The 22,131-nt window shown below is 36.9% G+C and overlaps 2 protein-coding genes across 2 annotated transcripts; one reads left to right on the top strand and one right to left on the bottom strand.

Moving 5' to 3' along the window:
- Window positions 1-1,098: 1,098 nt before the first annotated feature.
- Window positions 1,099-2,427, top strand: GCK72_022395 (uncharacterized protein; the record flags this gene model as incomplete). The annotated part of the gene is made up of 4 exons (XM_053734797.1): window positions 1,099-1,242; window positions 1,792-1,950; window positions 2,002-2,211; window positions 2,257-2,427. The coding sequence occupies 4 exons, from the start codon at window positions 1,099-1,101 to the stop codon at window positions 2,425-2,427; spliced, it is 684 nt and encodes a 227-aa protein (XP_053578363.1).
- Window positions 2,428-5,879: 3,452 nt separating this feature from the next.
- On the bottom strand, window positions 5,880-6,567 carry GCK72_022394 (uncharacterized protein; the record flags this gene model as incomplete). The annotated part of the gene is made up of 3 exons (XM_053734796.1): window positions 5,880-6,042; window positions 6,126-6,224; window positions 6,458-6,567. 3 exons carry the CDS (start codon window positions 6,565-6,567, stop codon window positions 5,880-5,882), a joined length of 372 nt encoding a protein of 123 aa, XP_053578362.1.
- Window positions 6,568-22,131: the final 15,564 nt, after the last annotated feature.

Raw genomic sequence — 22,131 nt, 5'->3', positions numbered from 1 at the left:
TAAACCATGTGTTAACGCGTTAACGCTTCTGCACAATATCAGTTTATTGATCACGGCTTGTTCTGGCAGTATTCTTCACAATCCGGATCATGTTACCGATATCACAGATAGTTTCTTTTCTAAGTAATTGATGACAACCTCTGTCAAGTAGTCTTCTAATGAATAAAGGACGCGTTTGAAAGTCGAAAATCACGACGAGTTGACGTTGAAAAACGAGTTTTATTGAGTGAGAGAAAGAGTCCCTCCCTAATCTTCATCCATCTGTCGTGTTTTCACTGAAAAATATGTTATTGTTGTCTTCTCTCTACCCGTTGTCAAAAAAGCAACTGAAAACATCTAAGCACTTCTCCCATTTACTTGTGTTTCCGAAATAGTTTTTTGCATTTGTTCACATCACTTTTTGTCTGCATATTCCCAAATGTCACATGTAATTATTGGTGTCAAAAACTCAAAAACCTTGACATTACTCAATCCTAGATTACAATTGATTTATATTTAGAATTCGAAACCAACTTGCAAAATTGAAACCAACAATTTGAAGAAGAAAAGTTTTGGTGATTGGGCTCACATTATTTATTGCACTTGATCAGTATCAGAAAGCAAGTGACTCACACTAGAAGACGGGTACATTACGCACTCAAAACGGAGAATTCGAGATATTTGAAAATATGAAACCCCTCAATTTTCTTTTTTCAAATACTTCCTCTTTTTGTCTTTGAACTCAAACTTGAGTTTCTAATGACAAACTCCGTCTTATTGACAACAAGAATCGAAAAGTTTTTGAGCTCAGGGCACTCTTATTGAAGGAAGAGAAGAGATCAGTTATAAACTTAGATTTTGGCAAAATTTTTCTTAAGGAAATCTATCTCACACTCTGATTCTGAAACCTGTAATTTGAAAATTCGAATTTACAGACAAATTATAACCTTGTCACTACTAGAATTTTTCGTCTCTACCTTCCACTTGACTCATTTCATTTTATTTTCATTTTCATTTCAAAGCGAAATGTCAATTCCTTCCCCGTCTCCAATTCTGTTACCGGGTATTCATAAAAATGAATCTTATATCAACTTTGAGTTTTCTTTTTTCACTCTCCCCATGACTCTCCTTGTTGTTCCAATTTTCTATATGCCCATTACGATTATCATTATTCTACGAATCTTCGTAAAGTTATTATACGCAGTCAAGGATAAAAATGTGAATGTTCCCCTGTTCAGTGCAATCTGTATTTCTCAGTTCATGGTGAGTTGTGATTCAAGAGAAAATCACCATGAAGTCAGGCGACTATTGCAGTCGCGCTCTATTGACAAGAATGGTACTTTTTGCGTTGTGGTGAATATTCAAACTTATGTGCATACTATACCGGCTATATAAATTCGAATGTTCACCGTGACGCAAAAAGTTTATCATTCTTATCAATAGAGCGCGGTTGCATTGTTGCCATGTCCTAAGAATAACCAGCAGATAAACTTCCAGTGTCTTCTATTTTTCATTTGTGACTTCTTCTTTGTACGTCTGATGACAAGTGGAGTATTTACCAGTTGGTGTGCAAGTGTTTTTCCGAATCGCTATTTACTGATACTCTATGGGACAACTTATTATGTAAATTACGCGAATATGTTATTTCCATTTTTAGTTTCTACAATGAGATTAATCCTATTTGCTTATCCTCAAAATCAAGCAAAGGTACTGACATTGGATGACTATAGATAATTGGTCTCCGGTTGCCAGACGTCTGTCTAGCCATTTCAAATTAATGCTTTAGATTTTAAAAATTTATCTTCCTTACAGATCAATGGAACTATCCTTCGCGTTGCTCTTCCGATCATTTTTATCTATCCATTTTTCAATACATTTTTTCTGTTCACAGCTGAATGTTATTGTGTTCAAGCACATGGTCCATTCCCATTTGGGTCAATTATACTCGGATTTCAAGGATCTCTGTTCGGGGTGAGATATCCTTTTGCAAGTTAATTTCATCTATGAAAATGTAAATTTTAGCTTCGCAACAGCTATTTTCTGCTTTTCAATACCATTTTCTGGATGTCTTCTTGCCTGATCAACAATTCGATTCTCTTGGTCAAATTATTTCAACTGAAAAAGTCGTTAAGTCTCCACGCGAGGTCTCAGAAATCATACAAAGCGGAAGTGTCTCTTACTTTTACTACATTCTCCATGATATTCTCGTATTTGTCGAATTCAATGATTGTGGTAAACGAAAAAAAAAACTAATCTAACCGAAATAAACATTTTCAGATTACTGCACAGCTAGGTGGTGACTGGACATACTATGTAATAATGCTTCGTCCGTTTGGAAATGATTTGGAGACTTGTGTTTCTCCATGGGTATTCTATCTCACTCATCCTATCTTCCGAAGGAAAAAAAGTACTATTCGTGTTGTTCATCATGATAATATAGACTCTTGATAATATTTCAAGGTTTTTTTTGATTTGAAATAGTTTAAATAACAATGAAACGTTGCCATCGTATCCAAAAACTTTCAAAATCTAGCTAAAAACTTAATTTTTTATTTTTCTTTCAAAAACAAAGTACTCCTATTTCAAATAAATTATTTTCTAATGACACCTTCCAATAGCATTTCCGTGTCTGTTGAATATTTCCACTCAAAAAGGAAAGATCGAAGAAAACGTGTGAAAAGCAGCATGCAGTTTTCAAAATTTCAACCCAGTCATTACTTTGGATAACAAATTTTCCTTTTCCTTTTTAAATTTTATTTTTGTCTTTTCCTGATCTAGACCAATGACGAACCCAATGAAAAAAACTACTGGGATTTCATGGAAACTCTTTTTATACATTTGGGATTCAAAGTTCAGTTTTTCACTCTTCCAATGTATTTATTGTTCACCTCTTTTCAATTATTTTTTTATCCACGGTTATCTGAAATCTGGATTAAAAAAACAATTCAAAAAAACGCTCCAGGTTTCAAGCTGAATAGTCAGTAAATCGTTCAATAGATAGAACACCAGAAAGCGATTAAACTGACTGTTTAGCTTACCGCCTTCAGGAAAAACTTACCGTTTTCATAGGAGTTTTAAAGATCTCCATCTCAAAGTAGTGATTATCGAAATAGAGTAGACTAGAGAATAGTTGGAGCCAAAAAGAAAACTGGTTAAAGAAAGAGCTGCCAATATTTTTGTGGAGCCTTGGGAAGCTGATGATTGGCCCACAGAGTACTGTTGAACGGGACGAAGATCATCAGGGAGCTCTTATTCACGCAGATGTATCAAATCCAGACCGTAAAAATTATCCGTCTCAGAATTGCAGCTAGTGGATTCCATCAATTTTTCATTAGTATTGGTTTGATTTCAACGTGATCATCATCTTTCTTATAACTCTTGTTTTGCGTCCTTCCACCTTGCATTGTCTTCTTGTTTGTAGCCAAATCGCTCCTAGTGCAGTTTACTATTTGGCAATGATGTCATCATCATTCAGAATGGAAGTTGTGATCCAAAATGATTGAGTGCAGCTCCACTAGTGGTTCAGTCCAGAGCTTCCATATCCTGCTTATTTCAATTTTATAGCGACGTGGATTACATGGTGATAGGCGGATCCTGAAAAATAGGGGATTTCAAGTTTAATAGACATCTGAGGTAGTGTGACACTTATTATATTACTATTTCTAACCGGTCGGAGGAAAACGGAGTTTTTGGAACCTTAAACGTTGTCTTGATAGTGATTCTTTGACATTTTCATTGCAGTGTAGACTCATTGTCTTCATCTCGTAAACACTAGTTCGTGAGGATAGAAGTGGGAAAGTCTGTTACCTGTTGGTTCGATTGTGCCGACAATATCCAGGATTCTTTTCTCGAGTTGTTTTTGAAAGACTGCATCAATTGTTTTCAATACTACCTTGGAGTATTGACGTCCCACACTAAGAAGTCTCTTCACAGCAAACTGAAAATATACTTAAATAATATGACTCATCTCTCTTTTCTACGAGCCTCTTGAAATGTTCCCCAATGACTCGCTCCATATCTGCTCTCTTGTTAGCTAGCAATCCTGTGAACTCGTATGGCTTTTTCATGTCAGTATCTCTCTTCTGCTGCTCTTTGACTCGGCCAGCTTTATCGATTACAGTCTCTCCAATCGCTGAGAACATGAAGTGTCCTGATTGATTGGGGTCTATCGGAGATTCTCTTGTTTTTCCCAATGTAGTATTCCCGAAAACAGTGCCCAGCCGTGCCATTCCTGATGTCAGACGTATGTACCATTCTTCCAGTGAGAATCAGCGAAACAACATCATCTCCAATGGTCAAGTCCGGTTCAACTGATGTTTTAAAGTTGTCCCTGTTCATCCGGAAATTAAAAATTGCTCCTAGTACAAATTGCTATTCCACAATGATGTCTACAAGCATTCAGAATGAAAGTTGTGACCAACAACGACTGACTGCAGCTCTCGTTGTGATTTAGTCCAGGCTTTTTTGAATTTATAGCGTGGCTCTCGCGGTGATTGACGGATCCTGAAAAAGCTAGGATTTCAAGTTTTATAGGCGTCTGAAGTAAGGTGACACTTACTACATTACTTTCAATCAGCAAGTTTTTTGGGACCTTAGACGTTGTCTGAATAGTGATGATTTCACCTCTTTGTCGTGGTGTAGAATAATTGTCTTTGTCGTCATTCTGTAGTTGAACTTCAGATCACCAAGAACAAAATCATCTGTTCGATATGGCCAGCCAACCAAATTATTGAATTTTCACTGCTACACGTTCTGTTTAATTTCCGACAATTCTTCTTTAGACATCAATTGTATTCGTTTGATAAGCCTGAGAGGTTAACTCACCATTCCTTTCTTAATCCCAGCCAAGTGTTGACTTTTGCTGGTCTGTAGCGGCTTCTTACGGTGTATTCCCACGTTGAGAGCAGCAGAATCAATTTTCACAACTGTGTCGGAGAAGGCAGCGAATCAACACCCCCCAATGTTGAAATCAATGAAGAGGTTCCCAGAAGTTGTCTATTTTTGCTACCAATTCCGCGTTCATATCGGTTTCCACATTATTCCAAAAACCGTTGTCTTCACCCCAACACTTGAGTCCTGTGAATAATACAATTACGATATCGACCCGTTTTGCTTAACTTTTTGTGATGATTCATAAAAAATATTTCAACAACTTACTTTTGGTTGTTTTTCATATCGGTCCGGGCGTATGATTCGAGAAGCTATCTCCGTTATCAATTCAAATTGGTTGCATAGGCCAGGTTGACATCAGCGACTACGATTTCAGCGACATGATCTAGTGAAGGCTTCACATGGTCAAGCTCCTGGCGCTAACTTCAATATTCTAAAGATTGGTAAGGGCGTATACCACAAACTTCAAATTGCTCGTCTGCAGCAGATTCCTTGATGCAATTTGTCTTCAGAAGAGCAGCAGGCTCCATTGAAAACGTGATGCCCGAGACGGCCGAATATCAAAGCCTCTGGTGTTTTTATAAATAGTCAGCTGTCCACTGTGGGAGTACTTTTATTGAGGAATGACTGGAACCTAGGTAATACTGTCTGCTCCGTCTTTGGATACATGGTAAAATTGAAGTTTACTCTTCTGCGCCGTCGTCGTCGTCGTTTATACCAAAAACCTTCGCTAATGATGCCGCGAGTGAACCACCTTTGAGTTTATGCAGTCTTCATGCCAGCCTTTGGGGCCTGTAAATATGCCAAACTGTCATCGTAACCTATAGATGGGTAAATACACATTTCTCACCTATCAAACATGTCGAACTGATCCGAACTCATAAATGTGGTTGAAAAATGTTCCACCATCGTTAATATGCCGTTGTTGTTGTTGCTAGGCGGTCCTATGACCGATTCTGTTCCTGTTGACTTGGCTGTTTCGTGGTTTTTGTCGTTTCAGTGGTCAAATATTAGAAAATCTCAGCATCGAAGCGATAGTTTCCCACACACAAGTAGCAGATTGTCTGCAGGGCCTCTTTTGTACATAAATGAAGACGTTGACGTTGTTGAGTTCCAGACGCTTCATTCTTTTCTCTCCAGAGTGATAGAATCCGCACAGAGTTCACAAAAACACTGAAAATAATACAAAATAGAAATTTCAGCAAATACCAAATCACTCGACGCAACGATTTAAAGGGTACATTAGGATTTCTTACCGTTTGGAGCATTTCAATTTGAATTTAGCCATTTGACTGCTAGTTTTTTTTTGTTCAAGACGGTGGATGGCATTTGGAACATTAATTGGCGTTTGAGGTCTGAAAATTGAGAATTAAAATAAGAAAGTATGTATTGCCAAAAAGATAAAAAGTACACATTATTATAGAGAAAAGAAAGAGGAAACGGGGACCACCGAAAAATGAGGAGGAGGAGGCCACGGGGCCACACAGTTAATATCGATTCACCCTTGTCCGACAATGTGTGCGGTGGAGAAGACGTTCGGCACGACGCAAACCTCCTGTGTTGTACACGTAAATTGGCACACCCTTACACATGCTTTGGTGGCCCTCCGCGGACCATGTGTGCGGTGGAAAAGACAATTGCCCCGTGGCACACCTCCGCACGCCTCCTCTTGTTGTAACGCAAACGACACTCCATCATTACACTGCATGTTGTTTAGCGAGCTGGAAATTTCTCTTCCAGCCTCTTTTCAGAATCCAGACTGGAATTTTCTTGACAAAATTGAAGGAAATCACTCCAGAAAAAAATTACAAATTTGAAGAGATAAGATTTTAGACAGAAACATTTCTGAACTTCACGATTTTCGAGTGAGAAAACTTTCATGAAAAACCTAGGCCATTGTCAATTTACGAGGAACTGCTTACTTTTCACAAACATTCTGAATTGCAGAATTAATAATTTTTTGATTCTTATTCTTTATGAAAGAATGATTTGCAAACAAAAAAGAACAGAATTAGAACACTTTTGGTCCTACACAAAAACCAATTGGGTGTTTCTGCGCGAACAACACTCAAAAGCACAAGTATGGCGAATGGTAGCGAATCCATGCGAAATAGGTTCCGGATTTTCAGATACTGAGCACAGCGATCAGGAACAAAGAGGACGATTGTTATAGTTGACTATTCTACACTGAAAACTGAAGACATCCTAAAAAAATTGCTTTCGGAGAAAAATGAAGAACATTTCGGCCGTCGGAGGAGAGTCAGAGTGTTTCAGAATGAAACGAAACAAAAAAAGAAAGCAATATTTACTTACGATGATCTTATAGGAGAGCTATAACCAGCGATTTGAATCAAGTTTACAGAAAATTATCGATTTCAGACATCTTTTGATTCTCAGTCATTTTCCGATGTTCCCGAACTGCAACTGGAGAAAATTATTAATTTCGAGAGGTTCTTTACGAAATGAAAGCTTCATCTGGTCGTGAAAATCAAATTTTTTGTTTCAAAATATCAGACATCTTCTGATTTTCAGTCATTTTCCGATGTTTCAGAACTGCAAATGGGGAAAATTATCGATTTCGAGAGGTTACCCATTCTAATTATTTTATTTCAGTGCTTGTCCCAAAGCCCTTTCTGTGATAAACGCTTTCGTAATGATATCCCCTCTACAAATCAAATTAATAAGAAGAATCCAGAACTTGCGGATAATTTATTAAGTGTCTTCAGTCCTTCAAATGTCTCCCCAGTAAAGCTGACATTGTCAATCATGACTGTGATCTGACTTATCTTTGCCTCGATTGTAGCACCGTTCCAATCTCCACCGTTGCAACAATTTGGGCTTCCGTTGTCCAGACTGGTCCCAGAAGTTGACGCCAAGATCGCTTCTCATTTCGGACGTCGCTGTCACTGTTCACAAACGCATTCATACCGGAATACTAAAGTTTGAGTGCTTCGTATGATTTTTACAGAGCATTTATTGTTTAATACCCTTTTTTCGACCAAAGTTTCCCATTATTCCAAGTGCGCCGCCTCACTAGACACCTAAATGTAAGAAGTCTTCCTCCCCCTCTTCCACTTGGCTTTCTCTCCTAGTTGTGTTTGTCCGGATGTCCCCTTTCTCTGTGTTCAATGCGAGCCAGAGAGAGAGAGAGAGAGAGAAAAAGTATGAGTGTCCAAAAGTGCGCATTCAAACGATCCCCCAATCTCGATGAGGGTGTTTATATGTTTACGCGAGTGCATTTTTTCAAGCGATTCTGGGCAAAGGTCATCAGGCGTCTGCTTCAAATTGCGCAAAAGTGTCCATTTACTCTCGAGCAAAACATAAACAAATGCAGGTGCACACGAGGTCACGTAATCGAACACATGTTGTTTAAAAGAGAGGCGTCTGTTGGCCGATATACAATAACAAATGTTTAAATTTACAAAAAAGATTCTGAAGAAAAAATACAAAAAGGTTTTCAAATTTCATCAAATATTGTAAAATTTAGCTTCTTTTATGTATATTTTTCAATAAAAATTATAAAAAACAGGAGCTATTGAAGCAGATCTTTGGGTTTATTAATCGAAAGATAATGGGTAGCGTCATGATCGTCACATTGATAAGAAAAGTGTGCGAATTTCTCTTCAAACTTGTTGTCACGTTTTAAGGACGAAATAAGCGCAAATCTATGAAAAATCGTGACTGTAGTCAACACATGAATTGAAATATCCATTTTTTTAAACACCAAGTGATCTTTACTGATAAAGTAACGACCTTTCTTTTATTCGAATTCTGTTATTCGCTGCATAACACCGACCGGTACGAGTGTGGGGGGATTTGAGACGCAGTTGGTGAAAACCTTGACTCAACTTGTTATCTGCTGTCATCATACTCAAAAAATCAGAGATGTTTTTGCATCCCTTCAAGATACAAAGAGCGCAATAAATATTAATTTGTCTATGTATACACGGAAATACATATATTCAAAATTTGTTGTACAAGGTTGTTCAAAACATTTCGATAGCGTGTTTTTCATTTTGCCCTCGAAACGTGACAAGCCGTAAAATAGAAAGATTGGAAGAAGGAGAACAACATTTTGGAAGTCAATCAACCGATACAGGAAATCAGGAAAATGACTCATAGAAAAAAAAACGAGAAATATTCTGTATAGCACAAAAAATATGGCCAAAAAGGTTAACATTTTTGATAGAAATTGTAAATTACAAAAAGTGAGTAATATTTTTGTTGTGAGACAATTTCTCCCGGCGTCCTAGAAAATGTTTATCTCTTCGAATCATTACAAAATGTATCGCATTGTTCAATATTGTATGTACATTGGGAGATAAAATCAGCTACTGAAAGTGCTCTCTCGTTCTCCGTCTTGTCCCAAACTCACTCTCGTAGGGGCGGGATAGTAACACAGCACAGGCTCCTCCCCCCGGAGAAAGAAAGGCATAAAGGGGATAGGCAAGAAGACAACTGCGACTATGGAGACTGTCTATCGGAATGACTAGGTCGACAATGTATATAACCTGATTCTTTTAAAATTCTAATTTCTTTTTATTTGTTTGTTTGGAGACAACTAAAAACAGTGGTAAGTAACTTTTAGAAATATCTTTTAATAAACTGAAAGCCAGACTTGCAACGGGCCGGATCGGGCCGGACCAATTTGAAAATTTTCACCGTCCGAGTCACCGTACAAAAATTTGAAAGTTTGAATTTTTTGAAATTTTTCCCGATTTTTCGACTATGTTTTAACATATCGATAAAACACAAGCTTACATAGGATTTTTGACTATTTTTGATTAAAATTTGAAACAATTTCAAGACTCGTTCACATTTTTGGCTCCGGGGCGGCCTCATAAAATCAATAAAATGAATATTTTTTCAGGACAAATCGCTGGAAATGGTGTGGCTGAAAATGAGAATCTTCCAATGGAGCAGCTTCATGGAGCTGGAGCACTTGCACTTGGTGGTGAGGGACAGCTCATTTCAGAAAAAATCCAATTTTCTATTACTTTCAGCGGCCACACAGCATCAACAAGATGAGAATCGTCAGATGGAGCAGCCACCTCGAGCACTTCCATTCAATGATCCACACCTGGAAGAAGCGAGGAAGAGTGCAATGGTAAGTTGAACTCACTAACAATAACCATATGAAACAAAAAAACATATAACTTTTTCAGAACTCCTCGCTTCCGCTAAAATGATTTTGTAGTGGCATGGAAGACGATTCAATGAAAATGGAGTGGATCAAATCAAGAAGATCATCGAAACTCGAGCCCAAGGTGAGTCATATCCATATAATTGAGGAAAAACAAACTTTTAATAACTGTTCCAGCCGACATTCGATGCTCCAGAAGAGCCGATATGGAACAGACGAGAAGTACCTGAAAGGAGAGAGATTCGTCCGGATTAAGCTCCCGGAAGGAGTTGAAGTAGGAAAAACATTTTAAGAGATAATTGTTTTGTTATATTTTAAATCTTAATTTTTTCAAACAAAGTTAATGAAAAATTGTTTTTTTTTTTCAAATGTATTGTTTTCTTTTCTCCAGGTTTTTCAACCTATCCAATATCTGTACACAATTTCTTTGTTAATTTTAAAATCATTATTTTGGCATCTATTTTCCGTGCTTGTCGTTAGTTTGCTATGCATCACAACTAACTACACCCACCATGGTCGGCCTGAAGCAAACCTGGATTCTGGACGTCGTCGACGGTCTGGTGTAAACCCAAGAGGAGTTCCGGGAGAAATTTTAATTGGTGAGTTTTAATTTCTCTGGACTAATATGTCACTTTTCGAACTTTCAAATTTTCGAAAAATGAGCAAAAAACTTTTGGAACATGATTTTTTTCCCAGATTTTTTGTAAAAATCATTAACTGTCTTCAATAAATATAATAAATTTATTCCACCCTCTATTACTGCCGGTTGTTTCTAGAAAGCTTCCGATCCACCCATTTGTCGTGCAACAGTGTCTTCTCTAATTTCTTTTCCTCATCTCCGTTTTCAAGCGGACATTGGGATCCATTTCGTCGACCAAGAGTATACGCCATTTTTTGTGTGGTCCCTTCTTACTCTTGCCGCGTTTCTGTGTCCTCTCATTTCACAATGCTCTTTTCTTTTCTCTCCTCTCCTATAGCTCTCCTCACTCTCTCTCTTTCTTTGTTCGCCGTTCGGGCAAACAAAACATGTCCGCGTCGCAACCGCAACGCACCTAATGCGTATCTTAGTCTCGACACGAAAATGTTTCCGTATCTGATTTATTCAAAAGGAACCCTCATGGAACATCGGTAGTCCACGAAATCGTCACAGGAATTCATCAATTTTTCAATTCAAAAGGATTAAAATAGGGAAGGGTATGTTTTTATTATTTTTCATCCAGGAAAATATCAACTCGTCTTGAACAACACATGGAAGCGCTTTGAAGAGGATGGATCCTGTAAATGGCTTGCTGAAAACTCTTTATGAGATCAAACGCGGGCTCAGACGGCGTTGAAATGTTTATGGAAGTCTTTGACTCAGATGTATAGATGTTGATGAAAATCTGTTGGAAGAAGACACGGTCAATGGAACGGAAAAACTTCACTTCAAGCCAAACTTGAAATAAGGATTGGAAAAGGGAATTACTAGCTGCTGGGAAGACTAAAAAAACTTGATCGATAACACCACTGGAGACGGCACAGATGTTGGAATGACCACTGATAGCCTCATCCATTAACAGTAGAAGTATGTGTCAGGCTCCTCAACGTACAACTGTTGTTCAGATTCGGCATTTAGGAAATCGCTGTGGAAAGCTGTGAAAAAAGTTCGTCATTGATTTCAACGATGCATTTTGAAAGGTGAGAAAGCCTCAAAGCTTCAATAACTAACATTTTTAAAATTTCAGTATCCGCAATCAACGAAAGCCAAGGATATGATTCCTGAGAACAGACGCATCAAATGAAGTTCAATGATTTGGTTGGCCAACCTGAATCACTAACTGCCGTACGTCTTACTATAGACTATAGAATACCGGATAAATGATTTTGTTCTAGCCGGGGAACAATGGTCTTCTACAAACTGTTTGATGCCAACTACCTTTGCCTGATGTTGAACAACTATAGAATGGCGATAGAGACGATGAGTCTAAACCACGATGAAAAGGTAAAAGCATCACTATCGAGACAACGTCTAAGGTAACAAAAATTTGCTGTTCGATAGTTTTGCACTGATCGGTTCGAACTTGTAGTATAATGAGTGTAATCGTACCTCAGACGCCTGTAAAACTTAAAAAGACAACTTTTTTCAGGATCCACCGAAAACCACATTGCTATGAAATCGGAGAAAAAGAAATATTGGAAACAAAAAACCTGCAAAATTCAAAAAAAAACTCTGAACTAAACAACTACGGGAGCTGCAGTCAGTCATTGTGGAACACAAATTCCAGGATGAATGCTTGAAAACATCATTGCCGAATTGCAATCTGCACTAGGAGCAATTTGGCTATGACAAAAGAGACAACGTACGGAGCAAGGACACATAGCGAGAGTCATAAAAAAGATGAAGATCACGTTGGAATCAAATCGATACTATTAAAGATTATTCTGGCTGCAAGTTCGAGACGGACCATTCTAACTGTCTGCATTTGGTGCAAATGCGTGAACAAGAGCTTTCTGCTGTTCCACCTCCAGTTCAGCAGTTCTCAGTGGGCCATCACTTCATTCATCAGCATCTCAAAGCTCCACGCAAAAAAGGACAGCTCTTTTCTGGTCCATTTTCCTTTTGGCAACTATTCACTAATCTACTCTATTCCAATATTCACTACTTTGAGTTGGAGATCTCTAAAACTCCTTTGGAATCGGTAAGTTCTCCAAAAGGCGGTTAGCTAAGCAGTCAGTTTAATCGCTTTCTAGAGCTCTATCTATTGAACGATTGACTGACTATTCAGCTTGAAACCTAAGGAGTTTTTCATTGTTTTTCTAATCGAGTATTTCTATAACTTGGAGATGAAAATTATATGTAACTGAAAACAGGCATATGGATGATAAAGATTTTTATTCGGAATGGAGTAATTATGCAAGGCTATTGTAAAAATGCGATGAAATCCAACGACGAACGTTCTTAAAAAGATTGAAATAAAGGCATTCGAATTATTTTCGGGAGTAATACTTAGACTTGAGGAAACAGGCAAAAGACTGTAAATCATGTATGAAATATATATATTGGAATCACTCCGAATCAAACTACAGTGACACATTGCAGAATATAACGGCTGGAAAACGTGTATCTATGCAATTTCTCACCAGAACTAGAAAATAGTACTCAACTACAAAAATAATGAAAGAGACATGTTGAATGTGTTGAAGTCGTTTGAAATAGAAGTACAGTAACCCATTCCAACTACAAAAATAGTGATGGAGACATGTAGAATGTTTTGAGATCATTACAAACGGAGGTACTGTAATCCCATTTCTAGTTATAAAGGCTGGAAGTCAAGCATATCTTACTCCTTTTCGTACAGAGTTAGAAAAAAGATCTCAAATACAAAAATAGTGATGGGGACATGTAGAATGCTTTGAGATCATTACAAACGGAGGTACAGTAATCCCATTTCTAGTTATAAAGGCTGGAAGTCAAGCATATCTTACTCCTTTTCGTACAGAGTTAGAAAAAAGATCTCAACTACAACAATAGTGATGAAGACATGTAGAATGCTTTGAGATCATTACAAACGGAGGTACTGTAATCCCATTTCTAGTTATAAAGGCTGGAAGTCAAGCATATCTTACTCCTTTTCGTACAGAGTTGGAAAAAAGATGTCAACTACAACAATAGTGATGAAGACATGTAGAATGCTTTGAGATCATTACAAACGGAGGTACAGTAATCCCATGTCTAGTTATAAAGGCTGGAAGTCAAGCGTCTCTTACTCCTTTTCTTACAGAGTTAGAAAAAAGATCTCAACTACAAAAATAGTGATGGGGACATGTAGAATGCTTTGAGATCATTACGAACGGAGGTACTGTAATCCCATATCTAGTTATAAAGGCTGGAAGTCAAGCGTCTCTTACTCCTTTTCGTACAGAGTTAGAAAAAAGATCTCAACTACAACAATAGTGATGAAGACATGTAGAATGCTTTGAGATCATTACAAACGGAGGTACAGTAATCCCATTTCAAGTTTTAAAGGCTGGAAGTCAAGCGTCTCTTACTCCTTTTCGTACAGAGTTAGAAAAAAGATCTCAACTACAACAATAGTGATGAAGACATGTAGAATGCTTTGAGATCATTACAAACGGAGGTACAGTAATCCCATTTCAAGTTATAAAGGCTGGAAGTCAAGCGTCTCTTACTCCTTTTCGTACAGAGTTAGAAAAAAGATCTCAACTACAACAATAGTGATGAAGACATGTAGAATGCTTTGAGATCATTACAAACGGAGGTACAGTAATCCCATTTCAAGTTTTAAAGGCTGGAAGTCAAGCGTCTCTTACTCCTTTTCTTACAGAGTTAGAAAAAAGATCTCAACTACAAAAATAGTGATGGGGACATGTAGAATGCTTTGAGATCATTACAAACGGAGGTACTGTAATCCCATTTCTAGTTATAAAGGCTGGAAGTCAAGCGTCTCTTACTCCTTTTCGTACAGAGTTAGAAAAAAGATCTCAACTACAACAATAGTGATGAAGACATGTAGAATGCTTTGAGATCATTACAAACGGAGGTACAGTAATCCCATTTCAAGTTTTAAAGGCTGGAAATCAAGCATCTCTTACTCCTTTTCGTACAGAGGTGGAAAAAAGATGTCAACTACAAAAATAGTGATGAAGACATGTAAAATGCTTCGAGATCATTACAAACGGAGGTACAGTAATCCCATGTCTAGTTATAAAGGCTGGAAGTCAAGCGTCTCTTACTCCTTTTCTTACAGAGGTGGAAAAAAGATGTCAACTACAAAAATAGTGATGGAGACATGTAGAATGTTTTGAGATCATTACAAACGGAGGTACAGTAATCCCATTTCTAGTTTTAAAGGCTGGACGTCAAGCGTCTCTTACTCCTTTTCGTACAGAGTTGTAAAAAAGATGTCAACTACAAAAATAGTGATGGAGACATTTAGAATGTTTTGAGATCATTACAAACGGAGGTACAGTAATCCCATTTCTAGTTTTAAAGGCTGGAAGTCAAGCGTCTCTTACTCCTAATCTTACAGAGGTGGAAAAAAGATGTCAACTACAAAAATAGTGATGGGGACATGTAGAATGCTTTGAGATCATTACAAACATAGGTACAGTAATCCCATTTCTAGTTATAAAGGCTGGAAGTCAAGCGTCTCTTACTCCTTTTCGTACAGAGTTGTAAAAAAGATGTCAACTACAAAAATAGTGATGGAGACATGTAGAATGCTTTGAGATCATTACAAACATAGGTACAGTAATCCCATTTCTAGTTTTAAAGGCTGGAAGTCAAGCGTCTCTTACTCCTTTTCTTACAGAGGTGGAAAAAAGATGTCAACTACAAAAATAGTGATGGGGACATGTAGAATGCTTTGAGATCATTACAAACATAGGTACAGTAATCCCATTTCTAGTTTTAAAGGCTGGAAGTCAAGCGTCTCTTACTCCTTTTCTTACAGAGGTGGAAAAAAGATGTCAACTACAAAAATAGTGATGGGGACATGTAGAATGCTTTGAGATCATTACAAACATAGGTACAGTAATCCCATTTCTAGTTTTAAAGGCTGGAAGTCAAGCGTCTCTTACTCCTAATCTTACAGAGGTGGAAAAAACATGTCAACTACAAAAATAGTGATGGGGACATGTAGAATGCTTTGAGATCATTACAAACATAGGTACAGTAATCCCATGTCTAGTTATAAAGGCTGGAAGTCAAGCGTCTCTTACTCCTTTTCGTACAGAGTTGTAAAAAAGATGTCAACTACAAAAATAGTGATGGAGACATGTAGAATGTTTTGAGATCATTACAAACATAGGTACAGTAATCCCATTTCTAGTTTTAAAGGCTGGAAGTCAAGCGTCTCTTACTCCTAATCTTACAGAAGTGGAAAAAACATGTCAACTACAAAAATAGTGATGGAGACATGTAGAATGTTTTGAGATCATTACAAACATAGGTACAGTAATCCCATTTCTAGTTTTAAAGGCTGGAAGTCAAGCGTCTCTTACTCCTTTTCTTACAGAGGTGGAAAAAAGATGTCAACTACAAAAATAGTGATGGGGACATGTAGAATGCTTTGAGATCATTACAAACATAGGTACAGTAATCCCATGTCTAGTTATAAAGGCTGGAAGTCAAGCGTCTCTTACTCCTTTTCTTACAGAGGTGGAAAAAACATGTCAACTACAAAAATAGTGATGGGGACATGTAGAATGCTTTGAGATCATTACAAACATAGGTACAGTAATCCCATGTCTAGTTATAAAGGCTGGAAGTCAAGCGTCTCTTACTCCTAATCTTACAGAAGTGGAAAAAACATGTCAACTACAAAAATAGTGATGGGGACATGTAGAATGCTTTGAGATCATTACAAACATAGGTACAGTAATCCCATGTCTAGTTATAAAGGCTGGAAGTCAAGCGTCTCTTACTCCTAATCTTACAGAGGTGGAAAAAACATGTCAACTACAAAAATAGTGATGGAGACATGTAGAATGTTTTGAGATCATTACAAACATAGGTACAGTAATCCCATTTCAAGTTTTAAAGGCTGGAAATCAAGCATCTCTTACTCCTTTTCGTACAGAGGTGGAAAAAAGATGTCAACTACAAAAATAGTGATGGGGACATGTAGAATGCTTTGAGATCATTACAAACATAGGTACAGTAATCCCATGTCTAGTTATAAAGGCTGGAAGTCAAGCGTCTCTTACTCCTTTTCTTACAGAGGTGGAAAAAAGATGTCAACTACAAAAATAGTGATGGAGACATGTAGAATGTTTTGAGATCATTACAAACGGAGGTACAGTAATCCCATTTCTAGTTTTAAAGGCTGGAAGTCAAGCGTCTCTTACTCCTAATCTTACAGAGGTGGAAAAAACATGTCAACTACAAAAATAGTGATGGGGACATGTAGAATGCTTTGAGATCATTACAAACATAGGTACAGTAATCCCATGTCTAGTTATAAAGGCTGGAAGTCAAGCGTCTCTTACTCCTAATCTTACAGAGGTGGAAAAAACATGTCAACTACAAAAATAGTGATGGGGACATGTAGAATGCTTTGAGATCATTACAAACATAGGTACAGTAATCCCATGTCTAGTTATAAAGGCTGGAAGTCAAGCGTCTCTTACTCCTTTTCTTACAGAGGTGGAAAAAACATGTCAACTACAAAAATAGTGATGGGGACATGTAGAATGCTTTGAGATCATTACAAACATAGGTACAGTAATCCCATGTCTAGTTATAAAGGCTGGAAGTCAAGCGTCTCTTACTCCTAATCTTACAGAGGTGGAAAAAACATGTCAACTACAAAAATAGTGATGAAGACATGTAAAATGCTTCGAGATCATTACAAACGGAGGTACAGTAATCCCATGTCTAGTTATAAAGGCTGGAAGTCAAGCGTCTCTTACTCCTTTTCTTACAGAGGTGGAAAAAAGATGTCAACTACAAAAATAGTGATGAAGACATGTAAAATGCTTCGAGATCATTACAAACGGAGGTACAGTAATCCCATGTCTAGTTATAAAGGCTGGAAGTCAAGCGTCTCTTACTCCTTTTCGTACAGAGTTGTAAAAAAGATGTCAACTACAAAAATAGTGATGAAGACATGTAGAATGTTTTGAGATCATTACAAACGGAGGTACAGTAATCCCATGTCTAGTTATAAAGGCTGATCATCAAGCGTCTCTTACTCCTTTTCTTACAGAGGTGGAAAAAAGATGTCAACTACAAAAATACACTGCCCGACATAAATATAGAGCCACTTGTGATTATCGACTATCTCACAAAAATGATGATACTTCAGGAAGTTTTCAGAATGGCAAAAATATACATTTATTAGCTGAAAAATGTTGCATGCAAAACATTTTAACTCTGCCTCTTTGTTTTTGGAAAAATCGAAAAAATGTGAAAAATGGCTTCAATCTATCCGACATAAGTATAGAGCCACTCACAAAAAGTGTCAAAAATGAGAAAATCACAAGCTAAAAACATTGAATTCAGAATCTTCGTCGAAAGTTGAGTTGGTTAGAGATATTTCTCCAACATTTTCAGTTAAAAAATTTTGAGAAAAATGAGAATTTCTGCAAATTTCCAAGCCTCTCCATTTTCAGTTTGTTTTGTCCAAATAAGTTCTATCTAGCATCTGATTTTTGTCTATATTAAGTGTGTAACTCATGAATTAAAATTTGGTATAGTTTTTGTAAACATTTGAATTCTTTTGAACAACTTAGGTTGTCTTAAATCAGAAAAGTAGGAAATTTTTTGAAATTTTGCATGCATTTACATCGAAATTTCTGGTACTTTCCATTTTAACTAATTTTTTTTGCTTGTCAGACACCGAACTGGCTTTGTTGTTTTGTTTATCATCATTTATCCTGAATTAGATCTCTTGTAAATCAGCAAAAAAAGTAGCAACATGAAAAACACCTGTATCGTACAGAGGTATATTTTTAGCTCTGGTAAAAATTGCCGCGCCTTCAGTAAAATTTTGAAAATGCAACAAATCTATGATGATAACACTGATATATGCTGAATTATTGTCATAATTGCTCATTGAACACAGTTTGAATAATCTGATGATTTTGCTTCAACTTTTCTGATCTAAAATTTCATGTTGCTACTTTTTTGCTGATTTACAAGAGATCTAATTCAGGATAAATGATGATAAACAAAACAACAAAACCAGTTCGGTGTCTGACAAGCAAAAAAAATTAGTTAAAATGGAAAGTACCAGAAATTTCGATGTAAATGCATGCAAAATTTCAAAAAATTTCCTACTTTTCTGATTTAAGACAACCTAAGTTGTTCAAAAGAATTCAAATGTTTACAAAAACTATACCAAATTTTAATTCATGAGTTACACACTTAATATAGACAAAAATCAGATGCTAGATAGAACTTATTTGGACAAAACAAACTGAAAATGGAGAGGCTTGGAAATTTGCAGAAATTCTCATTTTTCTCAAAATTTTTTAACTGAAAATGTTGGAGAAATATCTCTAACCAACTCAACTTTCGACGAAGATTCTGAATTCAATGTTTTTAGCTTGTGATTTTCTCATTTTTGACACTTTTTGTGAGTGGCTCTATACTTATGTCGGATAGATTGAAGCCATTTTTCACATTTTTTCGATTTTTCCAAAAACAAAGAGGCAGAGTTAAAATGTTTTGCATGCAACATTTTTCAGCTAATAAATGTATATTTTTGCCATTCTGAAAACTTCCTGAAGTATCATCATTTTTTTGAGATAGTCGATAATCACAAGTGGCTCTATATTTATGTCGGGCAGTGTAGTGATGAAGACATGTAAAATGCTTCGAGATCATTACAAACGGAGGTACAGTAATCCCATGTCTAGTTATAAAGGCTGGAAGTCAAGCGTCTCTTACTCCTTTTCTTACAGAGTTAGAAAAAAGATATCAACTACAAAAATAGTGATGAAGACATGTAAAATGCTTCGAGATCATTACAAACGGAGGTACAGTAATCCCATTTCTAGTTTTAAAGGCTGGAAGTCAAGCGTCTCTTACTCCTTTTCGTACAGAGTTAGAAAAAAAATCTCAACTGCAAAAATAGTGATGGAGACATGTAGAATGTTTGGAGATCATTACAAACGGAAGTACAGTAATCCCATTTCTAGTTTTAAGGCTGGAATTCAAGCGTCTCTTACTCCTTTTCGTACAGAGTTAGAAAAAAAATCTCAACTGCAAAAATAGTGATGGAGACATGTAGAATGTTTGGAGATCATTACAAACGGAAGTACAGTAATCCCATTTCTAGTTTTAAGGCTGGAATTCAAGCGTCTCTTACTCGTTTTCTTACAGAGGTGGAAAAAAGATGTCAACTACAAAAATAGTGATGAAGACATGTAAAATGCTTCGAGATCATTACAAACGGAGGTACAGTAATCCCATTTCTAGTTATAAAGGCTGGAAGTCAAGCATATCTTACTCCTTTTCGTACAGAGTTAGAAAAAAGATGTCAACTACAAAAATAGTGATAAGGACATGTAGAATGCTTTGAGATCATTACAATCGGAGGTACAGTAATCCCATTTCTAGTTATAAAGGCTGGAAGTCAAGCATATCTAACTCCTTTTCGTACAGAGTTAGAAAAAAGATGTCAACTACAAAAATAGTGATGGGGACATGTAGAATGTTTCGAGATCATTACAAACGGAGGTACAGTAATCCCATTTCTAGTTATAAAGGCTGGAAGTCAAGCATATCTTACTCCTTTTCGTACAGAGTTAGAAAAAAGATGTCAACTACAAAAATAGTGATAAGGACATGTAGAATGCTTTGAGATCATTACAATCGGAGGTACAGTAATCCCATTTCTAGTTATAAAGGCTGGAAGTCAAGCATATCTAACTCCTTTTCGTACAGAGTTAGAAAAAAGATGTCAACTACAAAAATAGTGATGGAGACATGTAGAATGTTTTGAGATCATTACAAACGGAGGTACAGTAATCCCATTTCTAGTTATAAAGGCTGGAAGTCAAGCATATCTTACTCCTTTTCGTACAGAGTTAGAAAAAAGATGTCAACTACAAAAATAGTGATGGGGACATGTAGAATGTTTTGAGATCATTACAAACGGAGGTACAGTAATCCCATGTCTAGTTATAAAGGCTGGAAGTCAAGCGTCTCTTACTCCTTTTCGTACAGAGGTGGAAAAAAGATGTCAACTACAAAAATAGTGATGGAGACATGTAGAATGTTTTGAGATCATTACAAACGGAGGTACAGTAATCCCATTTCTAGTTATAAAGGCTGGAAGTCAAGCATATCTTACTCCTTTTCGTACAGAGTTAGAAAAAAGATGTCAACTACAAAAATAGTGATGGGGACATGTAGAATGCTTTGAGATCATTACAAACATAGGTACAGTAATCCCATGTCTAGTTATAAAGGCTGGAAGTCAAGCATATCTTACTCCTTTTCGTACAGAGGTGGAAAAAAGATGTCTACTACAAAAATAGTGATGGAGACATGTAGAATGTTTTGAGATCATTACAAACGGAGGTACAGTAATCCCATGTCTAGTTATAAAGGCTGGAAGTCAAGCATATCTTACTCCTTTTCTTACAGAGTTAGAAAAAAGATGTCAACTACAAAAATAGTGATGGAGACATGTAGAATGTTTTGAGATCATTACAAACGGAGGTACTGTAATCCCATTTCTAGTTATAAAGGCTGGAAGTCAAGCATATCTTACTCCTTTTCTTACAGAGGTGGAAAAAAGTAGTCAACTACAAAAATAACGAAGGAGACATGTGGAATGTTCTGGAATCATTATCATCACATCTACAGTAACCCATTTCTAATTATGAGGTCTGGAAGTGCAGCATCTATATCTCTTTTCTCTCCAGAACAAAAAAAAATTAGTCAACTAAAAAAATAATGAAGGAGACTTGTCTAATGTGTTAGAATCAGTCACAATTTTCTCATAATTTTGCGTCAATTTCGTCCTTAAAGCGTGACAAGAAGTTTGAAAAAAATCACACATTCTTTAATCAACGTCACGGTCATAACGCTTCCTGTTATCCCAAGATTGAGATCACAAAATTGGAATGTTTTGGATCTCCGTTCATAAATCCAAAGGTCTGCTGCTATAGCTTCTGTCTCTTACTGATCATTAAAAAACTAGATTTTCTGATGAAATTTGAACACCTTTTTGTATTTTTCCTTATTATATTTTTTTGTATACTCAAACGGTTGTTATTGTATATCGTGAGTTTGTTTGGGCAACAGACGCCTCTCCTTTAAATAACATGTGTACGATTACATGACCTCGTGTGCACCTGCACTTGGTCATGTTTCGTTCAAGAGCGAACGGACACTGTTGCGCAATTCGAAGCAGACGGCTGGTGACTTTCGCCCAGAAGTATCGTTTACAAGAATACACTCGTGTAAACAAATTGACACCCTCGTGGAGATTGGAGAATCGTTTGAATGCGCAGAATTGGACAGGCATACTTACTCTCTCTGTCTCAGTCTCTAAATGGACACAGATGAAAGGGACATCCGGACAAACGTAACTTCGGCAGAACGACAGCAGGAAGGAAATAATGCATACTGGGCACATGATTTCTGATTCTCTGGTTGACGG

The sequence above is a fragment of the Caenorhabditis remanei genome, chromosome X (assembly GCF_010183535.1).
Source record: "Caenorhabditis remanei strain PX506 chromosome X, whole genome shotgun sequence".
Taxonomy (NCBI): domain Eukaryota; kingdom Metazoa; phylum Nematoda; class Chromadorea; order Rhabditida; family Rhabditidae; genus Caenorhabditis; species Caenorhabditis remanei.
The sequence above is the reverse complement of the archived record's forward strand: the minus strand, read 5'-3'. Positions and strand labels throughout refer to the sequence as shown.